Source organism: Histoplasma capsulatum, genomic scaffold (assembly GCF_000149585.1).
Source record: "Histoplasma capsulatum NAm1 scaffold_5 genomic scaffold, whole genome shotgun sequence".
Classification (NCBI taxonomy): Eukaryota; Fungi; Ascomycota; class Eurotiomycetes; order Onygenales; family Ajellomycetaceae; genus Histoplasma; species Histoplasma mississippiense.
This window is the reverse complement of record NW_001813978.1, coordinates 1109310-1129594: the sequence shown is the minus strand read 5'-3', so window position 1 is coordinate 1129594 and position 20285 is coordinate 1109310. Positions and strand designations below refer to the sequence as shown.

The window sequence follows — 20285 nt, the reverse complement described above, 5'->3', positions numbered from 1 at the left end:
AGAGCGAGAGGGAGTGAGAGTGGCCTCTTTCATATATGTATGTATATGTTTCAATAGGATTTATTTGTACGTGCTGGAGACTGCACAAGCTGAGAAAACCAGCCGCGGAAAGGGCTAGAAGATAGGGCATATACATGTACAAGAAACCGTAACAACCGGAATGAAAGCAGCAAGAGAAAAGATATATTGAAGAAATAATTGGGCAAAAATAACAAGGAGGAAAGGGGCGAAAGAAATGTAGAATGGTGGAAGAAAAAAATTAAATAGAAAATGGCATCATTGTTAAGAACATTAATTTCATGCTCCCTCTCTCTCTTTTCCTTCGTTCCTTTGGCGCTGAGCCAAGTCGTAAATAAAATAAAGGGTAGAAAAATGTAAAATGGTGAAACCTGCGTGCCTTGCTTTCAAGATTGCTTAATGGTGGTAAGGTGAAAAGGAATATATAAGAGAAGAAAGCAAGAATAAAGTAGATATTCGACATGGCAAAACTGAACAGGAAAACAAAAAGGATGAAAAATGATAAATTAAGAAACGAAAAGAAGAACAAAATGTAAGTTTTACAAAAAAAAGGAGGCAAAGAGAAGAAAAGAAAAATAATGGGATAAAAAAAACACCTCGCAGAGAAAATAAATGGGTAAAACACCAAACAAGATGTAACAAAAACATTCTGAAAATATGATAGAAAACAGAAATGATGACAAGAATTCTTAACGCCAGTGTGTGTTTTGAGAGACTTTGAAAAGTGTAAATGAATAAGTAAAAATGAGAGAAAAAGGACATCCAAACATGCAAATACCAAAACAGTACAAGGGCAAACCAAAGCTCAACCACCCGCCCCACATCATATTCATTCTGTATTCCGTGCTCACCCATCATATCATACCAAACGATATCATCTTTCTCGTTTCGCTTCTAACCCCAGTAAAAGTATGAACCTTGTGTAACCGATAAGCCAACCTGTTGACCCTCTAAAATATCAAACCAAGGCCTAAGCATAGGGCTGAACCTATTCGCATCCAACTCACTCACTCACTTCTTATACTTCTCCATAACCCCAGCAAGCTCCACCGCAATCTCCTCCTTCTTAACCCTCGCAATCCACTGCTCGGGCTTCGGCTCCTGCGGTACCAGAAACTGCACAGCGCTACCAGTACTCTTATAACTAACCGCCGCGACAAGATTGGCATTGAGCAGGACCCTCCCGCTCGGATCCGCCCGTACCAAAATACGCGCTCGCCCCGTTGTCTTGTGCTTCAGGATCCGCAACAGTCCCACCCCTTGCAGTATCCATTGCAGTTTTGGTTTTGGATCCTCAGACGCAGGGTCCACGCCCAACTTCAGGGCTTTGACTCGGGTTTCGAAGACTTCGTCTTCGTCCTCTTCCCCTGTACCGCCGCGGAGCAGGTTGACTTGCGGGAGGTCCTCAGCGGCTTCTTCGGGTTCATCGGCTCCGGCTTCGGAGAGGTTAGGGGTTGTGGCACGGCTGACGTCGGCGGATGTGACAGAGGACAAAGGGAAGGGGGAGAGTTGAGCGCTGCCGTTGGGAAGGAGAGAGCTAGTGGCCTTTGGGAAGAGGGCGGAGGTGGTAGCGGGAATAGCCGAAGTGGTGGGTGCCGATGTACTTGTGCTACTGGCAGATATGGCTGGTGGCGATTTCGCATCTGAAGCTCCCGGGCTAGGATTTATTGGAGATAGAGACCTAGGGGATCTGAAATCAAATCCATTTGAGAATTGTGGGGTACCGATGGATCCTGGTGAATTAAATGATGAAGCAAATTTAGACCCAGCGAATAATGATGAAACGTTCGAGTTCAAATCTTTCTCTCCGGAGCTGGGCGTCGCGACTGTCTCTATTTCCGGTACCTCCTGACGTACTGGCTTGCCACTCTGATCTAGCTCTACTCTGTCAAATAGACTGCGCCCACCATTGCTCGTAGCCGGGGGTGTCAGGGAAGTCTCAGATTCCCCTTCCCCTTCGCCTTCTCCACCATCTTCCTCTGCTGAATCATTACTTTCAGTGTCGTTCTCGCTCTCCGAGCCCTGCGATGAAAGAGATACAGTGCTGGGACCCTCAGTACCGTTCTGCGTTGAGGAGAGAGATGAAAACGGAGCTGTGAACCTCACAGGACTCTTTGCTCTGTTTGATTGGGACACGAATGACGTGGCAAACATCGTTACTGTATCGGACGCTGCACTTATACCGGAACCAGAACCAGTACCTTCACTGTCATTCTTCCTCTTCTTCTGCTCTGTGTCAGTACTGGATTTTTGAAGTGGACTTGCACTGGTGGCTGAATCGCCAATGGGTTTGAGTTTTTTGCCATTGCTATTTCCAAGTTCGCCACGGCTGCTAGTCTCGTCTTCAACGTCAGTCATCCTGCGTTTTCCGAAGGAAGAAGCAGTTGAAGAAAAATTTACACTTGCACTTGCAGATTTATCGCCAGAAGAGTTGCTGGCATCTACAGCAGCGGGTGATGAAAATAACGACGTGGTGTTCGTTTCTGGGAGGCAACCCTTAGCCCGTTTATTCCGTGAGGAATCTTCCACAACGCATCCAACTTCTTCGACTTCTTTCCACTTCCTTCCTGATTTGTGAAGGATAGCTAATCCCGTCGGGACGCCGATATTTTCCCGTACTCTTACGTAGAATTCTACCAAGACTTCAATATCGTCAGACTTGGGATCCGCCTCTGCGACACGTCTCTGGAAAGAAGTATTCAGTGCGTTCAACCGCCATTCGGTGTCGAATGCTACTCGTTCATCATTGTTGAGTTCTTGTGGGATCGCTGGTGGGCCGTATGAGGCGAGTCGGGATTTAGAAGTTAAAGGTTCTTTCCTCTTCATAACCGACTCTACTTTCGCTGGAGGTGTGTCAGTAGACTTGGAGAGTCCGCCTTCGCCATTCGAAATTCCAGCGAAGGAAGATTTTGGAGTCGTGGTTGGAGTAGATTTTCCAGGAAGGGAAGTGGAAATCGCAGGAGGGGTTGATGGAGTCTTTTCCGGGACAACTGTGCTTTTAAATGGAGACGATGCTGGAGTGGATCCAAACGAATTACTGGGTGGTTGTTGGCTTTGAGACAAAGACGTAAACAGCTTGCTGGTACCGCTTGGTGCCGTGTCACCCGTGGCCTTTGTTTGAAACGGGCCGCTTTCATTTGTTTTCACTTCATTGGAAATGGCCGAAGGGATTTTCGATGGAGTCTGGAAGATATTAGTCGATGAGGGGGTAAATGAGAAGACGGGGCCACTGGGAGTCGTGCTAGTAGCTGGAGTGTTGAAAATCGATGTGGGTTGGCTGGTTTCGCCGGGTTTGTTAGTACGGCCAAATAATGAACCACCGCCGCTAGGTGTAGACGGAAAAGGAGTGGCAGATGGAGTGGCGGGTTGTGCCGGTGATGGAGCCTCTGCTGAAGATTTCTCATCTTCTGCTGCAGATGCAGATATTGCAGGGGGCTGTTCCGTGGGCTTCGCGATGTGACCAAAAACTGAAGTCCCAGTAACAGTTGTAGGTTTGGTAGGTTCCGCGGACGGAGATTTAGCCGACAGGGGTCTATCTTCGGTTGTAGATGGTGCTGGCAACTCTTTCGGCTGCGAGGAGGTGCCGAAAAGGCTGAAAGGAGCAGGTGCGGGAGCCGAGAAAGAAGTGGAAAACGACGGCGTTGAAACAGTTGCAGTTACTGTGTTTGGTGTGTCGTTATCAGGTTTGCTGGGCTGACTGAATATCGAGCTACCGGACATAATAGAAGGGGTAAACGAAAATTTGGGAGACTGTTGAGTAATCGACGATGTGGCAGGTTGCGAAGTCTCATCGGGTTTTTTCATGGTTCCAAAGAGCATGCTTCCACCGGATGGAGTCGTGTTGAAAATAGGCGAAGAAAATGGTTGGGAAGTAGATGGGGGAGCGGGTGTCCCAAAGGGAGACCGCTGGGTCGCTGAGGAAGTGAATGATGGCTGCGAAACGCCAGAAGCAAAGAATTGGCTAGCCTTATTTTCATGGATGCCGTCAGTTTTGCCAGGGGGTGACATTTGCATCTCGTCACTCGGTTTATTAGTTTGAGGACTAGCACCAAACATATTTGTGGATGGCGTTGATGGCGCAAAAAGGCTACTCGCAGTCGACTGGCTGAAAAGAGGGGATGTTATTGGTGGCGTGGAAGCAGGAGGTGTAGCCGAAAAGAGTGAAGAACTTGCAGGCGCAGAACTGCCTCCAAATGCGAAAAGGGTCTGCTGTGGCGGCTGAGAGGCCCCAAATATCCCAGCAGATGGAGCTTGCTGACCAGCTTCATTCTGGTCACCTTGGCTTGTAGTCCCCGGAATATTGAAAGTTTTACCCTGGAAACCCTGGAAGACTCCCGTTGAAGACTGGCTCTGACCAAACCCAGAGGGCATATCAGCGAAGGGATTCTTTATTTCTTGAGTCGTTGATGGAGTGAAGCTGAACGAAGAGGGTGCAGAACCTGTCTGGCTACCAAATAACTTGGGCACGGAGTTATTTTGGTCGCCAAAGAAAGAGGTCTGCGGGGTTGTACCTGTGCCCGAACCCGGCTGAGGGAAGCTCTGAGTTTGGCCAAAGTTGAAGCCGTTTGTCCCGGTCGAGGAGCTAGGAGGAACGATATTCGGGTCGATAGTGCTAAAAGGGCTGGTAAATGATTGGGGTGTAGAAGATGGAAGGCTAGGTGAGGCTATGCGAGTACGCTGTCGAGCCTGTTTGATTCTGTAAAGATATTAGCATGACGTGTTATTGGAATTTCTCTTCGAGAATCGCAGGGCACGACTAAATAGAGCATTGGTGATCATGCGAAGATGACTAAATAAATCTCCTCCACATTCCCCAAACGTTCCGGCCAAGCTAGGAATAGGCTAGCCGCAACCAACATCAGAGGTGAGAACAACGATTCCTTGTGGAAATTCGTGGCCTCCAACAAAGCCTCCAACTAGTGCGCGGATTGATTGCCCCCTAGGACTGAATGCCAAAAAGACATGCCCACGAAACCGCTCGGTATCCAGTTCGGAGTGAATGTACACATCACAAAGAAGTTAAAATGTACAACCAGCAACAGAACAAAAAATAGATTAAGGTGAGAGCAGAGTGGAGGAGCACCATAACCTGGGAGCAAGGGATGAAGACGGTCAAATACCGGAACAGCCCGGCCAATTTGCGAAACCTTGCAGCAGTAAGGCGAAAATGAAATGAAATTAAAAAAAAAAAAAAAAAAAAAAAAAAAAAAAAAACCAACGCAATCAACCAACGCAAACAAAATAAACTCGAACAAAATAAACTTTAAACCTCTCACGAAATAGAGAAGAAAAGATAAGAAAAGCAAGATCGGTGAAAATGGCTAATATAAGGAGACAACCAACTCACTTTTTACTGGCCAACTGCGCGGCCGTAGCCCGCTTGGGTATATCAGTTGGATTCGCAGACATCTCGTTCCCGAAACCCCCTGCGAGATCCTTCCCGCCCTGAGCCTGTGCAACTCTTTTCGACATCGACAAGCAGGCTGCCAAATCCCTCCTCTCCTCCGCAAAGACGAACGGGGCCCGACGGAGGGGAAGGGAAAAGACAATCTGAAGTTTGTTTCAATCCGGTAAGAATAACTTTCCAGTGGCCAGGGAGTTTGGGGTTTTTAAAGGAGTATGGAGGAGACAGCGTGAGGGGGGGGGGAATGAAACACTATAGTTTTCTGAATAATTCGACTTCCTTCTCAGCTCTTTTTCTGTTCTTCGGTAATAGAAAGAAATATATGGATCGTGAGGGTGAGGGAGGCAAATGGGCAATCCAGGGATATTTTTAAGACATCGACAGCGAAAAGAGGCCTGCGATATGTGTTGCGGATTCACCTATAATGGTCTCGACCGCTTGAATCCCGCCGCGATGAGTGAAGCCGTTGTGGTTTGGTGTGGGTGTGTGAGGAAGTGAATATTAACAGAGAATTAGGATGTTCTGTTGAGGAACCGGTCAATTCGTATTTTATTTTTCCGCCTTCTTCACAGTCATTTCCATTTTTCCACTTCGTAAAATGATCGTATATTTGGGGTTCAAGAAGGGGGTTCTTATTTATTCGTATTTGTTGTTGTTGTTGTGGTAACCCACCTTAGTTAAGTAGATGAAGCAGAAAAACGAGCAAACTTTTTTTTTTTTTGCCCCAAAACACCAACGCGACAGTGAAGTGGTCGGATCAGGGGGGAAGCAGGACGAGGACGGCCGCAACAAGCAAAACAACGGCAACGCTATGAGGACGGCAACAAGAAACAACAACAAAGAAGGGCCATGAGGCGATGGGGGACAGAAATTGCTGAAAGAGAGGAGAGGGTCGAGATAGCAAGCTACTGCTGAGGTGGAGGGAGGTGGATGTGTGGAGTGGGAGGTGGTTTTGGTGTTGGTTTTGGGGTCGAGGCAGCTGGAGGCTTGGCAGCTTCCTGTCTGGGTTAGCCTGCCCTGGTTTGCGCCAAGTCACATGACGTGTGCACGTTGCTCCCGAGTCCCTTTGCCGGCATCAAATGCGGAAAGCTTCTCCGTACTTAGACCACAAACACTGGCCAGACCCGGGATGAGCTTCAATGCTACTGATGGCGTCCCTTGTTTGGAATGCTGTAAATGCAGCCCACTGCCCACTGGCCTGGTGATGGAATTAAAGTACCAGGAAAATCAAGGTTCTACGTTTTATTCTAGATAACTATCTCATAGTTACAAGGAATGAGACCGAGAGAGGGATGTAGTTATGGTCCTCCTGCTCAGAATAGTGGATTCAGAAAATCAACACAAATAGGGGGGAGGGAAGGGTAAGATATAGATATATGTTATAGTGTATTCATTTTTATCCCACGGAACCACCCTCATAAATAAAGGAGAAAGAAAAGCTATATCCTGAAACAATATACAGATATAAAAATAATTTTTTGTTTTAAAATAAAATAAAATAAAATAAAAATAAAGACATCACACCACGTACCCAAAGGAAGAAATAATGAAACCACAAAACTCTACAGCTTAGCCTTGCCCTGGGCCTTCTTGAGGATCGGCTCCATCTTCGTCGCCTTCATGACATTACCCTTGATCTTCAACTTGCCCGCCATGAAGAGGCGCTGGGCATTCGCTTTCCCGCTAACAAGGGAGGCGAAGTCGGCATCGGAGAGTTGGAGGGTGACTGTTTTTCTTTGCGTCAGCACCTCTATAACCCGAAGCAAGAAGAAGAAGAAAAGGCTATTGATCACCTACCATCAGCTTTCCCGCCCGCAGGCGCAGCACCCTTGCCGACGACGCCCTTGTCTTTCAGGTCGAGGTACCAGCTCTCCGTCGCGCCCTTCTCGTTCGTCAGTGTGAAGGAAAATACGGACTTGGCGGACTTGATGGCATCGTCGCGGTCGGCTGGGTCGGAGTTAATGGCCGCGTTGATGGCGTCGAAGGCGGCGGAGGCGGGGAAGGCGGCTGGTGTTTTGTGGTTGTCTTGGGTTAGCTTTGGATTTGGGTGGGTGGATGAGATGGGATGGGAAAGGAGATGATGGCGCAGGCAGGGAGGGAGGGACTTACGGTGTGCGAGAGAGGACATGGTGAGTGGGTGATGAGGCTGTCAAGTTGGAGAAGGAGATGTTAGAGGTTGTATGAGGCGAGATGAGCTGAGCTGAGCTGAGCTGAGCTGAACTGAACTGAACTGAACTGAACTGAACTGAACTGAACTGAAGCCGGGCCGAGGTGGGATGGGAATGAGGGCTGGATGGGAGAAGAGAAACATAGATCTGTGGTGGTTCTGCTTGAGATGTTATGATGGACGGGATGGAGGCTTGTCGCAAACATGTGAAGCGTGCCACCGCCGTTGCCGAGGCTGAGCTCTGTGGCAGGAAATAAAAAAGGCAACGCGCTTCAACGGCATCCAACGGACCTTTTTGGTTGGAATTGTACGCAATGGGCCCAACGGGTTCTTACTCCGCAAGTTCGGCAACTTTTATTCAGCTGGGAGTTTGATTTCCCATCATCGCAGACACAATGATGGAGAGGTGACGCCAATGCTGGGCGGGGCACTCACTATTTAACCCAGGTTTCGGATGAGACACATCAAAGCAGATTTTGAACCTAGCTAAGTTACATTTATTTGTTTTGTGCGTTAATCATAATACAGGAAGTTTGATGGCAATTCAAATTGAAAAGAACGGTCTGTCTGATGCTAGCCCACGGTGGTGGTTGTAAATGGCTGTTGATCGCCAGCTGTTGACCAAGGCATCAAGCAGTAATACAGCAGGAGGTTCACCACCAGTAAGAGCAACAACACGAAGAAAACGTCAATCAAACAAAAGAAAAGCATAAAAAAAGGAGTGTCAATGGAAGCCTCATCGCTTCGTGAAAAGATCATAGCTCATCGCTAGTGGTCATGGCGTGTCCCATGAGTCTCGTTGATATTCCTCTTCAAAAATGCGCCCAACCAAAGCCAAACCTCCAGGTTCTGTTCCATCCCATGGTGAAAAATAGCTGTGCGCCGCCCCAGAGAGAAAGCATAGCAAATACCGTGTACGGTATACCCATATACCCCACCCGCCTGAGCTCCCCGGATCATCCATATATAACCGTTTTTTGATGTGACTTTTGTTTGTCCGCTGGAGCTCTCCCCAGCAATCCCCAGAAAAGAACTCCGAGAGAACCAATCCCTCCCCCCTGGATAATGAACATAGATTGTACACACAACACCCCCACCCCATAACCGAAAAAAAGACACAAGCAACACCTTATACAGATCACGGTCATCTCTCTCTCTCTCTCTCTTTTTTTTTTTTTTTTATTTTCTTTTTTTTTTGTTTGTTCTCCGCGGCTGTCCATAGCTTACCGCCAACTAAACATCGACGCCCTCAAAAACCTCCTCATATGATCCTGCCTGCACCACAAAAAATCCCTCGTCCGCGAACTCGCCCGCTGGAAATGACTCTTACTCTTCCCACCATCCCCTCCCACCCCAGCCCCAGCCCCAGCCCCAGCCCCTGGTCCACCAGCACCGGCATCCCCATACGCCCGAAAATTCTTCAGCCGGTCCTTCCTCTTCTCATCCTCCCACTGCACCTTCAGCACCTGACTCCGCCCCACACCCACCGGACTGAACATAATCGGCACGTCCATCTCCTCCCCCATCCCCCCATGCATCTCCTCCTGCATCCGTCTTTGCTTCTGCGCCTGCGCCTGCGCCTGCTTCTGCTTCTGCTCCCGCTTCCCCTCCGCGCCCTTCCACCGCTCACTGCCCGAAATCGCCGTCAGCGGCGCGAGCGCCTCGTCCCACGTGCCCCCGTTACGCAGCGTGGTGTTCTCAAAGTAGAACTCCGCCAGCGAGCGCCGGTGCTCGAGGATGAACGCGGACACCTGCGCGGCATCCAGCAGGGCGTTTTCTATCTCTGCGTAGCGCAGGTGAGGGAACTTGAGCGGTTGCAGGGGTGCGGCGGAGCGTTTCGGGCAGAGGATTGAGGCCGGCTCCGTGGGCGTTGGTTGCAGGCATGGCTCGGTGGAAAGGGAGAGGGGGCTCGGCCCCTGGGTGCCGCGCCAGCGGAAGGTGAAGTGTGTGACGGTGGGGAAGGCTTGGAGGTAGGAGTGGAGGAGCTTGAGGTGGTCTTTGGGCGGGTTGGGGTTGCGCCGGGTCTTTTTTTTTTTGATGATGGTGTTGTTGTTGTTGCTGCTGCTACTGCTACTGCTACTACCATTACTACTACTGCGGCTGCGGCTGCGGCTGCGGGAGGAGGAAGGGGTGCTGTATGGCGTAGTGGACGTGGCGGGCGTCGTGGTGCTGTCAATATCGTATGGGAAACTGTCCATTTCAATTGAGAGATTGCGGATTTGTGCCCAGCGCTTACGTGCTGCGGGGGATGCGCCAAAGCCCATGTTTGGGCGGAGGTAGAGAAGTGCTCCTGGGTGGATGGGGAGGAGGGAGAGTGTGTCGAGAGACTTTATCGGTGCTTGTTCGATTGCGATACGAAGTGATATGAGCGCGTAGTCGACTACACTGCGGCGGTAACGGTGCCCGGCTGCTTGGCCGTCGCACGACACTCTTAGGTGTCGAAGTGAAGTCATGGCACTGAATGCGCGAATGAACGAGGGGACATTCGTCACTGCGTGGAACAATGGCGGGTACTGCTTCGTTAGCAGTTCCGTCATTTCCCAAGTACCGTATCTTGGATAACTAAGCCTCGACGCTGCCGGACAAGAGGCGTATACTTGTGGTTCGTAGACAAAGGTTTGCTCCTCTCCGGTAACGGGGTCTAATAACGGCGGAAGAAAGGTTTCCGGCGAATGGGGCATTTTAAAATTGAGGGTTTTGATATACTTTCCAATCCGCTCTAGGGCAGCCATGCGTGCTGGACGAGTGAAGGTGCCATTTCGGAACTCAACGTCGACCTCTTTAAAGAGCACAGGGGAGGTGCGGTAGGCGAAATCATGGCACACCAGTCGCATGGATAAAAGGTCCTCTTTCGGCAGAGAGGCGAGAAAAGCATCTCGAGTCAAATCCGTCCACCAGAATTGGAAAAAGGCGGCTGCGGGCGACATGTTGATGAGAATGATTGATCATAGCGGCCAGTGAGCCGATTCCAAGATGAAAAATGTTCTTGAGAGACTTTGTCAGTCATGACCTCGTCTAAAAAAAAATATAATGAATAGAATAGGGCTGTCTTCTTCCCGGTTTTCTTCTCTTTTTTTTTTTTTCTCTCGTGCGCGGACGGATGTGGATAAAGAACCAAAAATAGTATGAGAAGGATCTATTTTCGCATACAGTTTGAGAGAAAAAGCGCTTCGCTCCGTTAAGACCAAAGTCGATGCTGGTTAATTGCCCGCTGCTTTTATATGTAATTATAACATCACCCTACTTGTGCTTTTCTTAGAAATGAAATAAAAGAGTACTCGGAAACTGGGGTGCGGTCATGAAGTATACCCGATACTTCGAGTTGGGCTTTTGTGTGGTCAAATGAGAGAGAGAAAATTGGCACAAAACCTGCCCAAGCCGGTGTCTCACTGGACGGTACACACAGAAAAAATGTTTCAAAACATATTGAAACAACAGAATTGAGACTGAGAAATCGGGCATACATGACATTATAGGGCCCGGACAGCCAGACCATGGCTACCCTGCGCCCGGGATGCCCAAGAAGCCCCTCAGTGACGCCAGAATACCGCGCCAGAAGGATGCAAGAAGCGTCGTCTTCGGCTCCTGTGCCGTTCAGTTTTCGTGTCGCATAGCGCGAGTCAGAGTCGGGGTTCAAAACAAGAACTGTTCGCTGAGAAACAGCGGTCTAGGGAGACACCAGAAGCAACGGATTGTTTTGCAGAAAGAAAGCTTGATGGATAATCGCGAGAATGGCACGGGCGTGAAGAGGTATCCCGACGCGATGAGTGGTGGGAACTGAAAAGACCTTGGTTTCCCAGCCCCTGCTCCCTCTCTCCGCGTGCTGGGGCCGTGTTTCGTAAACCAAGATGCCCACCGAAACATCAACGCGCTCAGTGGCTGGGATGGGATGGCTCTGCGCAGACGAGATCGACTTAGCGTCTTACGGCATCCTGCACGTTGTCCTATCCCAGCCGCCACCATGCCACCATGCCTGTTGTGAACCAGACTAAAAACTGCGCTGGGCACCACGACGCCTTGGGTCGATTTCTTGGCCATTCCAACGCGTTTTTCCGACGTGAATTCTTAAACGCGCGACATCGCGTGCAGCCTGGGAATGGATGGAGCAACCTTGGAAGTTTGAATGGGCCTGAAGAGTCGAGAATTGTCAGTCGGAGGCCATGATTGAACCTCGGATGGCCAAATGAGACAGGGGGTAAGCCGAGTGGGTCAGACCCAAGAGCTTTGACATATCTGTGAAGGATGCTACGGAGGGCGAAGGAAGAAGGCCTTGCGAAGGGCCTGGAATATCGTGGTCCATCTCCCAGATTTTGTCGTCTCGTTCGGGCGCCCTTTACAACACAATATCCCGCCCCTTTGCACTCGTAGTTGGAATTATAGTTCGAGGATATGCGACGCTGGATAATAGAGTTGGAGGCGGATAAGCTTGCACGCGCTGGACATACACTTATAAGGGCCTGTTCGGTGCGTCCGTACTTTTTGAACGCAATAGTGGATCTCATTAAAATAGTGTATTTACCAATTAATTAGTAGCAAGCCGGTGTTGCGCCATCACACTATTCCATAATTGAGATCACTCCATGCTTGCTTTTTAATTTCACATTTAATGTGGATGTGTTGAGATCATATTCTCTCAAATCCATGATTGATTTGTCTATATTTTAACCCTCATTATTAGCTAGAATTCATGAAAGCAGTGAACAAGAATGTCACAGTATAATGTCTCAATGCAATATCTGAATGTGAAAAACGACAATACTCAAATCTCTACAATTTCAATCTTATCAAGTCAGTGATTGAATTTTCAATTATTATTCTCTCAAACATCTTTTCAAATGTGCTCTGAAACATTATTTTATCAAATATTTATTATCTTTCAAAAGTGAACATCTGCTTCTCAAATCAAACAACTCAAAATATTATGAAATTTTATAATGAAAAAAACTCTGTTTACTGAACTCTTCAAAATGAAAAAGAAGGAATTGAATACAGATAATAGCAACTTCAAATTCGTGAATTGAACTCTTATCATATAAGTTATCAAACAATCAACAGATCGGACAATAATTAAAAATGTATATGTTACTTAATAAAAAAAAATTAAATATAATTGAATATTTTAAATGAGATATAAAAATCAGATATTTGACTGAATGTATAATCACAGATGTGAAACTTATATCAATAATAAAAAGAGTATAAATGAGTATTTTTTCAAACATTTTGATTTTGAAATCTTTTGAGAATATGACTCTGAATTTCAAGAATTTATCAGAGAATTCCTTGATGATAAACTTGTTATTGATTAATTTATAATTAAATATCATGCAATGATATCTGAAATGAGAGAATCTTCTGCAGCAAATTCAAAAACTGAAGATAACTCATCATTTTTTATAAAAAATTCATCAATATTCAGAAATGTCAATCATATAAAAAAATGTTCAAAATTAGAAAATATTGATGAAAATATTCAAAATTTGACTGCAGCTGTAAACAGCTTCAATTAAATTAATATACAAATTGAGATTGAAAGAGAAACTGAACAAGTCATCAAATTATTCATAAATGAAATGCAGAATCTACTGTCAAAAAATTGAAAGATTGATGATGAGATTTTTTATCAACAATATACTTTAATTTCACACTGTTTTCTCAACATTCAAAAAGCTCAACTGTATTTAAATTTGAAATATAGCTCAATCAATGTTCAATGAGATTATATTATACGGATGTTGAATGAAATATCATTAATACAACAAATGCTGCAAATGTCACAGTGAAGTTAATAAAAGAAATGATGAAAAAAATAATGACAAAAGTAATGACAGAAATAATGATAAAAATAATAATAATAATAACGTTTTTAAATCATTCTTTATATTTTATTTTTAAAATAATCAAGAACATCACTGAATTTCACTCAATATTACAAATAATAATGAATTATATTTACAAACAGTTGTTTTAAAACATCATAACTTTTTGTGTGAGATGGTTAAGTAATTTAAAACATTTTATTAACTTATAAATTACATTATGATATAATATACAATAAATACATTAATATATTACCATTTCATATTTTTGAAAATGGAATTATGTTTAGAATTCAACTATTTTTATTAAAATACATGCAAGCAATCTTGATTCACACATCAATTGTATGTGATTTGCTGATTAATCTTTCATATATTTAATGTATCTTTTATAGAACTTTCACATTTTCTCTGCAATCTGATCTCTTTTTTTAATCATCTCATCATCATTCTCTCTTTCATTCATTATATTTAACTGTTTTGATTTCATTTCATCATTCAAATCTTTTAAATTAATATCATCTAGATCTTCATATTTATTTATAAAATTATGAAATGCTGTCAATATAAAAACAAAGATTGATTTAAATAGTAATGAAAAATTCATTTCTTTTTCAATTGTATATTTGAAATTGTTGTTTGAATATTTCAAAAACTCATTCAGTTACATTTTGCAAACTGATATACTAAAGATTGAATAATTCCTTCTTATTGGCAGATCATTTACCTGCTTTTTCAAACTTTTTGAAATGATATCACATATCAAAATAAAAAATTAATATTATAAAGATTTTTTTAAAATAATCAATATCTGCAAGAAAATAGCATAGTTCCTTCATTGAAAAGTTATCATACTTTTAAATCAGATTAAAAACATGTGTATCATGAGCAGAATCTTTCATTTCAAAATATATATATATATAAAATTCATCTCAAAATCACACATTGTCAGAACATTCTGTGAAATACATTCTTTTCAATTTCATCAATTAAATTGCTGATTAAAAGAAATAAATATTGAAAAATGAATATCATCTAAAACTTTAATACAATTTCTAAAAAATAATCATTGTTTAAAATTGTCATTGAGCAAGTCTTCATTATATTTCATAAAAGATTTTGACAATTGTATAAATTGATTATAAAGTATACGGAATGTTTTCAACATCTCATAAAATATTTTGTATAAAATGAATGAGTATTTTCAAAACAATAAAAATTATATAATGATTATATGAAAAGTTAATTCTTATTTTAAAACTGTATTAAATAAATAAATATTCAAATCTTTTTATAACATTTTGATTTGAAGATTCTTGTGTAATAATATAAAGAAATATCATTGCTTTCTCTTTTATCTTCATCACATTTATAACACTGAATTCAGATATAATTGTATGCTTTTTGAAAAGAATAATGAATTATATCAATGTTTCTCAATAAAAATGTGTGATATTTTTAATATAATTAAAGTGAGTATTTGAATTCAGCAGCTGAGCAGCATATAAAACATTGATGAAAGATTTTTTATATAATACTCTTTTCTGTGACATTAAAAAGATTTTTATCATCAGATTCATGACTATTTTGATAAACAATTGTTGATGAAAATTGATATATTTTTGAATTGCAGTTTATAGAATCTGTTTATTCATCTCATCATTTTGTTATTAATTATTTTTCATACTGATCTTCACTGATCAATCTTCTATATGATGGAGAAAAAAGTTTACAGAAACATATGATGGAGAAAAAAGTTTACAGAAACACATTTTTTTTAAATGATTCTGAACTTCATTCAAAAAGAATGTGTTTTTGCAAGCTTTTTTCTAATCAATATTAATTAACTATCTTCACTATAAATGTTATTCTACGCTATTCTGCACTGTCACATACTGCTTATTCATATGATCTTGATGAAACATGTAAGTACAGCTGCTCAATCCACGAACATCTGGTCTTTTTCATCTGTACTTTATAAAAAGAAGCTGTAATATTAATACAGCTGCTCTGTCCACCAAACAGTCGTCATATTGAGCTGTACTTTTTAAAAAAAGTGGAGATCCGTACAAAAAGAATGAGTACACACCGCCACACCGAACAGGCCCTTACTTGGGCTACGACACTCCTCCTGTTGGCCCGAGCAGAAATATTTATGTTTATGAATCCATGGATACCAACCTGTAGACATCTCACATTCATGTGCTGTAAGAAGCCGAAACTTCAATGCAACCACACATAGTTGCTGGGTAGTTATCATCCATGGATCCAGACGGCGGAAGAAGCAAACAATCACGGACTTCCACACGCAGCCAACAAGCTACAGTTGAGGGCCCTGAATCGAAGAGGAGAAGCCCAGTCAGTCCCGAAGACCATCTTCGACAGCTTCGTCTTTGCCTGGCGATGCGGTAGGCTCGAGGTAGAGAGCGTCTTCGCCTAAGAATTGCCGGTCCCGGGAAATCGGGTATTTATTGGTATCCATTGTGCGCGCTACGGAGTCCAGGCAGTAGATGATGAAAACACTGATTCAATGCGTGAGGCTGAAGATGAAGGATAAATAATAAGAAAGTAAAAGAATCCACCAGGAGCACATCCATGGGGAATTGCGCCCTTCAACAACACGAAGCAGACCCGTCCCTCCCGTGTCGTGCTTGTTGGACCTTGGGATATTATAAGCACCAACTAGATTTTTTTTTTCTTTCTTTTTTTGCCTCATAAATATTTTATTTCACGATTCCCAACCCACGTCCTCAGCTCTCCAAAGTCACCGTACAGCTTGCGCGACAAAGCCCTTCTCTCCCTCCCACTCCCTCACATTCAGGCCGCGGCAAGGTTCGCATTGCTTGACAAACCAGGAACAAGCGCCTGGTCAAGATCGCCATTCCTCCGGTTTCTCGAATTCTTGAGCGTATCTCGCTGAACCACATGATGTCCGACTCAACACGTCGCCTGAGCCTTGCATGCAGCCTCCCTCCCAGTCCCAACTGAAGCGTTGGAGAAGGCAAACTACGATCAGCCTGACATCTATTCATCTACTCATTGCTTAGCTATTTAAAGCGGTGTCACGCTAATTCCGTCTCGAAGAGCTTCAAAATTGTCCCGAAACACCAACGACTTTTTCGAACCATGGAGCCAGGCGATGACCACTTTCTCAACTTTATATACGATGATATCGAGGCCGAAGATATCTTCCTCTTTAGGAATACTACAAGTCCAAACGTGCTATCTATGGGTGATATCCAGGATGAGTATCCACTCTCCGACGAGGATATATTCGACCTCGGTCTCCAACGAGTTGACTCGGGAGACTCTGATCCTCGGTCAATAACATCCTCGGAGCCAGCGCTGGCTGCTATACAACGCAGGCTCATTGAAGTCGAGGATATTCCGATACGCCCAAGCCCCCCTGGACCTTGGGCGTCGGCTGCTTCTGATCGCTTATCGCAGACGAGCTTCCAGGATCAGGATCAGGATCTGTTAGAATTGGCCGCGAGGTCAATGACGAACGATGATGATGATGATGCTCCTCAATTAGGAGACTCTGCTAATTTGGACGTTCCTATTACTTTACCCAACTCACGTCAGGATGCCCATACCAATGAGGCAGGAGATGCACCGTCACCAGATGCAAATGGTCAACTCTCGTCAAACCGTAAACGCCCCCGAACTGCAACTGACGCTACTTTATCTGCCAATCATGGGTTTGCCGGTCCGAAGTCGCGGAAAACTACTCTACTTCCAGGAGATGATGGTGGCCCATCGGCTGCCCCGAGCGACTTGCCATTAAGCGAGCTTTTTGCATTCCCTGATGATTTTGAAGAGATAGAACGTGAGCAGCGTGAAGCTGAGAATTGGCTTAAAAAAAAGAAGGAGCAAGAACGACTGGATGAGGAATACGCGAGGTCATTGCAGCAACACTGGAATGAAGAGTTCCATGCATCTAGCTCCAGCACGTCCATGCAGAACCGCTCAAAGAAGCCCCTATACGCAAAATCTCACTCAACATTACCTGTCCATGGTGAAGGGAATTCATCTAAATTTAACGAAAGTTACATCGAAATAACTAGTGACAGTGAACTTGAAGAGGTATATCCGAAAGCTGTTTATGCCTCCTCGAGCCGTTCAGCTTCATCAAGGCATAATCCACGCTCCAACACTTCAGACATGAGGGGACATTGGTCAAAGGCTGATGTCATAGATGCAACGTCTTCCAGCTTCTCTACACTTTCTCAGTATAAAAATGGCACCTTGCCCCGAGACCAGGGGATTGGATATCCAACATATTCCATCAATTCCACGGCTTCCGAAAACCCAAATATTCTCAGGGCTCAACTAGGTGCCACATATAGTCCAATTGGCACGCTTGGTTACCAATCTTCTCCTTTCGAAAATGATCTCCGTAACCCAATCCCTAATGGATATTCAAACGGTTACCTTGACGGAGTTGTTGATTTAATATCCAAGGCTTCATCAGAATTAGAAACATACGGCATGAATTCGAGGTAGGCGCATAGATTTGCATGACGCGCATAACATCATTGAGATAGACTAAAAATTGTGATTTCTAACCCTGTTTTGCTTGCAGTAACTTCAAGTCAACGATCTACGAACAGATAACACCCAAAACAACGACGGAGGAACTGAAGAAGCTCTTGGAAAATATTCGGCCTGACCAGGATCTTGACTGTAAGCGCGAAGGCACGCCGGAAGCGCTACGGTTCAACTTGATGGAACACCAAAAACTTGGATTGGCTTGGATGAAATCTATGGAAGAATGCTCCAACCGAGGCGGGATTTTGGCAGATGACATGGGCCTGGGAAAGACCATACAAGCTTTGGCCCTCATAGTTTCCCGACCCTCGAAGGACCCAGAGCAAAAAACGACCCTCATAGTAGCACCTGTTGCGCTGATCCAACAATGGAAGCGGGAAATTGAACGAATGCTAAAGCCAAACCATCAACTGAGAGTCTTCATCCTACATAACGAGCGAGGTGCAAAGTATTGCAATTTGAAAAAGTACGATGTTGTTCTTACCACCTACGGCACCTTGTCTTCGGAGCTTAAAAGACTGGAGTTCTCAAGGGAAATGTTGACTGAGAACCAACTTGCCCATCCATATTATGACTCAGCGGATATGTTTTCATTGCCGCTTCTCGGGGAGCGCAGTGTGTGGTACCGGGTAATTGTTGATGAGGCACAATGCATCCGAAATAAAGCCACCAGAGCAGCTCAGGCGTGTTATCGTCTGAAATCAACCTATCGGTGGTGCATGACTGGCACTCCAATGATGAATAATGTGTCGGAGCTTTACTCCCTGATTAAGTTCTTGAGAATCGGGCCGTACAATGTCTTAGAAAAATTTAATTCTGTGGGTGACATGACGCTGGCTATTTGACTGTTTCCCTACAATTCCTAGAGCGCTAACAATTACATGCAGACTTTTACTAACCAATTGCAACGCAATGATATACCCCCCAATTATCCTCCCATGCAACAATTTCAGGCTCTGTTGAAAGCGATACTTTTACGCCGGACAAAATCTTCGAAAATTGATGGGAAAATGATTTTACATTTACCCCCTAGGACCACTGAGAAGACATATGCGGTGTTCAGCGAAGATGAAAAGTCACTTTACGAAGGACTGGAGTCCAAAACGCAGATTAGGTTTAATAGGTATCTTGATGAAGGCACTATCGGACGCAATTACTCCAATATTCTTGTGTTGCTTCTCCGACTACGACAGGCATGCTGTCATCCTCATTTGATCGACGATTTGGGAGTGGAGACAAATGCTGCAACAGCTAAAATTGATCTGATTGAGAACGCTAAACGGTTCCAGCCGAATGTAGTCGCTCGTCTCAGGGACAGTGCGGATTTGGAATGCCCAGTTTGTATTGATGTGGCGGAAAATGCGGTCATTTTCTTCCCATGCGGCCACAGCACTTGCGCTGAGTGTTTTGCGATAATATCAGACCCTGCTCGAGGACTGATGCAAGGCAATGATGGATATGTTTGCATCAAGTGTCCCCAATGTCGCACATTGATCGATCCCAAGAAGATAACTGATCATGTTTCCTTCACAAAAGTATTCTGTCTCGACTCTACTGATGCAGATGGGGAGGAGACTCCTGGACCGGTGCTCACTGGTAATGAAGACAGCGATGATATCGGAAAGGGCAAGGGCAAAGCAGTCGAAAGGAAGTCTCTTCCACAGCTAAAGAAAAACGCGTCGAGAAGCGCCGAGGCAAAAAGAGAATATATGCGCTATCTCACCGATAACTGGGTGACCAGTGCTAAAATCGAGAAAACAATGGAGATTCTCCGAGATATTCAATCCCGCATCCCCGAAGGTGATGATAAACCAGAGAAAACCATCGTATTCAGCCAGTTCACATCCCTACTCGACCTTCTTCAAGTTCCCATCGAAAGGGAAGGGTGGGGCTACTGCAGATACGACGGCAGTATGCAACCCAGCCACCGTAACGAAGCCGTTCTTCGGTTCTCCGACAGTCAAAACCATACAATCATGCTTATTTCACTGAAAGCTGGGAACTCAGGACTGAACCTCGTCGCGGCTTCGCAGGTCATCATTCTCGATCCGTTCTGGAATCCATATCTTGAGGAGCAGGCCATCGATCGTGCACATCGCATTGGTCAAATGCGACCGGTAATGGTGCATCGCATACTCGTGCACAAAACAGTTGAAGACCGTATTCTTGAGCTGCAGGATCGGAAGCGTGCTTTGATCGAGGGGGCATTGGGATGAGACGGCAAGCAAGTCGATTGGGGCGCCTGAATACACGGGAACTCGCCTTCCTTTTCGTAAGCTTATATGTCCGCTCCGTTTTTGGGGTTTTTGATATGACTATTCTTGCC

At 44.6% G+C, this 20285-nt stretch overlaps 4 protein-coding genes across 4 annotated transcripts; 1 reads left to right on the top strand and 3 right to left on the bottom strand.

Moving 5' to 3' along the window:
• Positions 1 to 872: 872 nt before the first annotated feature.
• HCAG_05191 (predicted protein) lies at positions 873 to 5490 on the bottom strand (the record flags this gene model as incomplete). Its single annotated transcript, XM_001539674.1, has 4 exons — positions 873 to 957; positions 1034 to 4714; positions 5139 to 5165; positions 5366 to 5490. 4 exons carry the CDS (start codon positions 5488 to 5490, stop codon positions 873 to 875), a joined length of 3918 nt encoding a protein of 1305 aa, XP_001539724.1.
• Positions 5491 to 6984: 1494 nt separating this feature from the next.
• HCAG_05190 (conserved hypothetical protein) lies at positions 6985 to 7550 on the bottom strand (the record flags this gene model as incomplete). The annotated part of the gene is made up of 3 exons (XM_001539673.1): positions 6985 to 7148; positions 7220 to 7429; positions 7532 to 7550. 3 exons carry the CDS (start codon positions 7548 to 7550, stop codon positions 6985 to 6987), a joined length of 393 nt encoding a protein of 130 aa, XP_001539723.1.
• Positions 7551 to 8822: 1272 nt separating this feature from the next.
• HCAG_05189 (predicted protein) lies at positions 8823 to 10516 on the bottom strand (the record flags this gene model as incomplete). Its single annotated transcript, XM_001539672.1, has 2 exons — positions 8823 to 8902; positions 8977 to 10516. 2 exons carry the CDS (start codon positions 10514 to 10516, stop codon positions 8823 to 8825), a joined length of 1620 nt encoding a protein of 539 aa, XP_001539722.1.
• A 6018-nt stretch (positions 10517 to 16534) lies between these two features.
• Positions 16535 to 20175, top strand: HCAG_05188 (hypothetical protein; the record flags this gene model as incomplete). Its single annotated transcript, XM_001539671.1, has 3 exons — positions 16535 to 17910; positions 17994 to 18777; positions 18847 to 20175. 3 exons carry the CDS (start codon positions 16535 to 16537, stop codon positions 20173 to 20175), a joined length of 3489 nt encoding a protein of 1162 aa, XP_001539721.1.
• Positions 20176 to 20285: the final 110 nt, after the last annotated feature.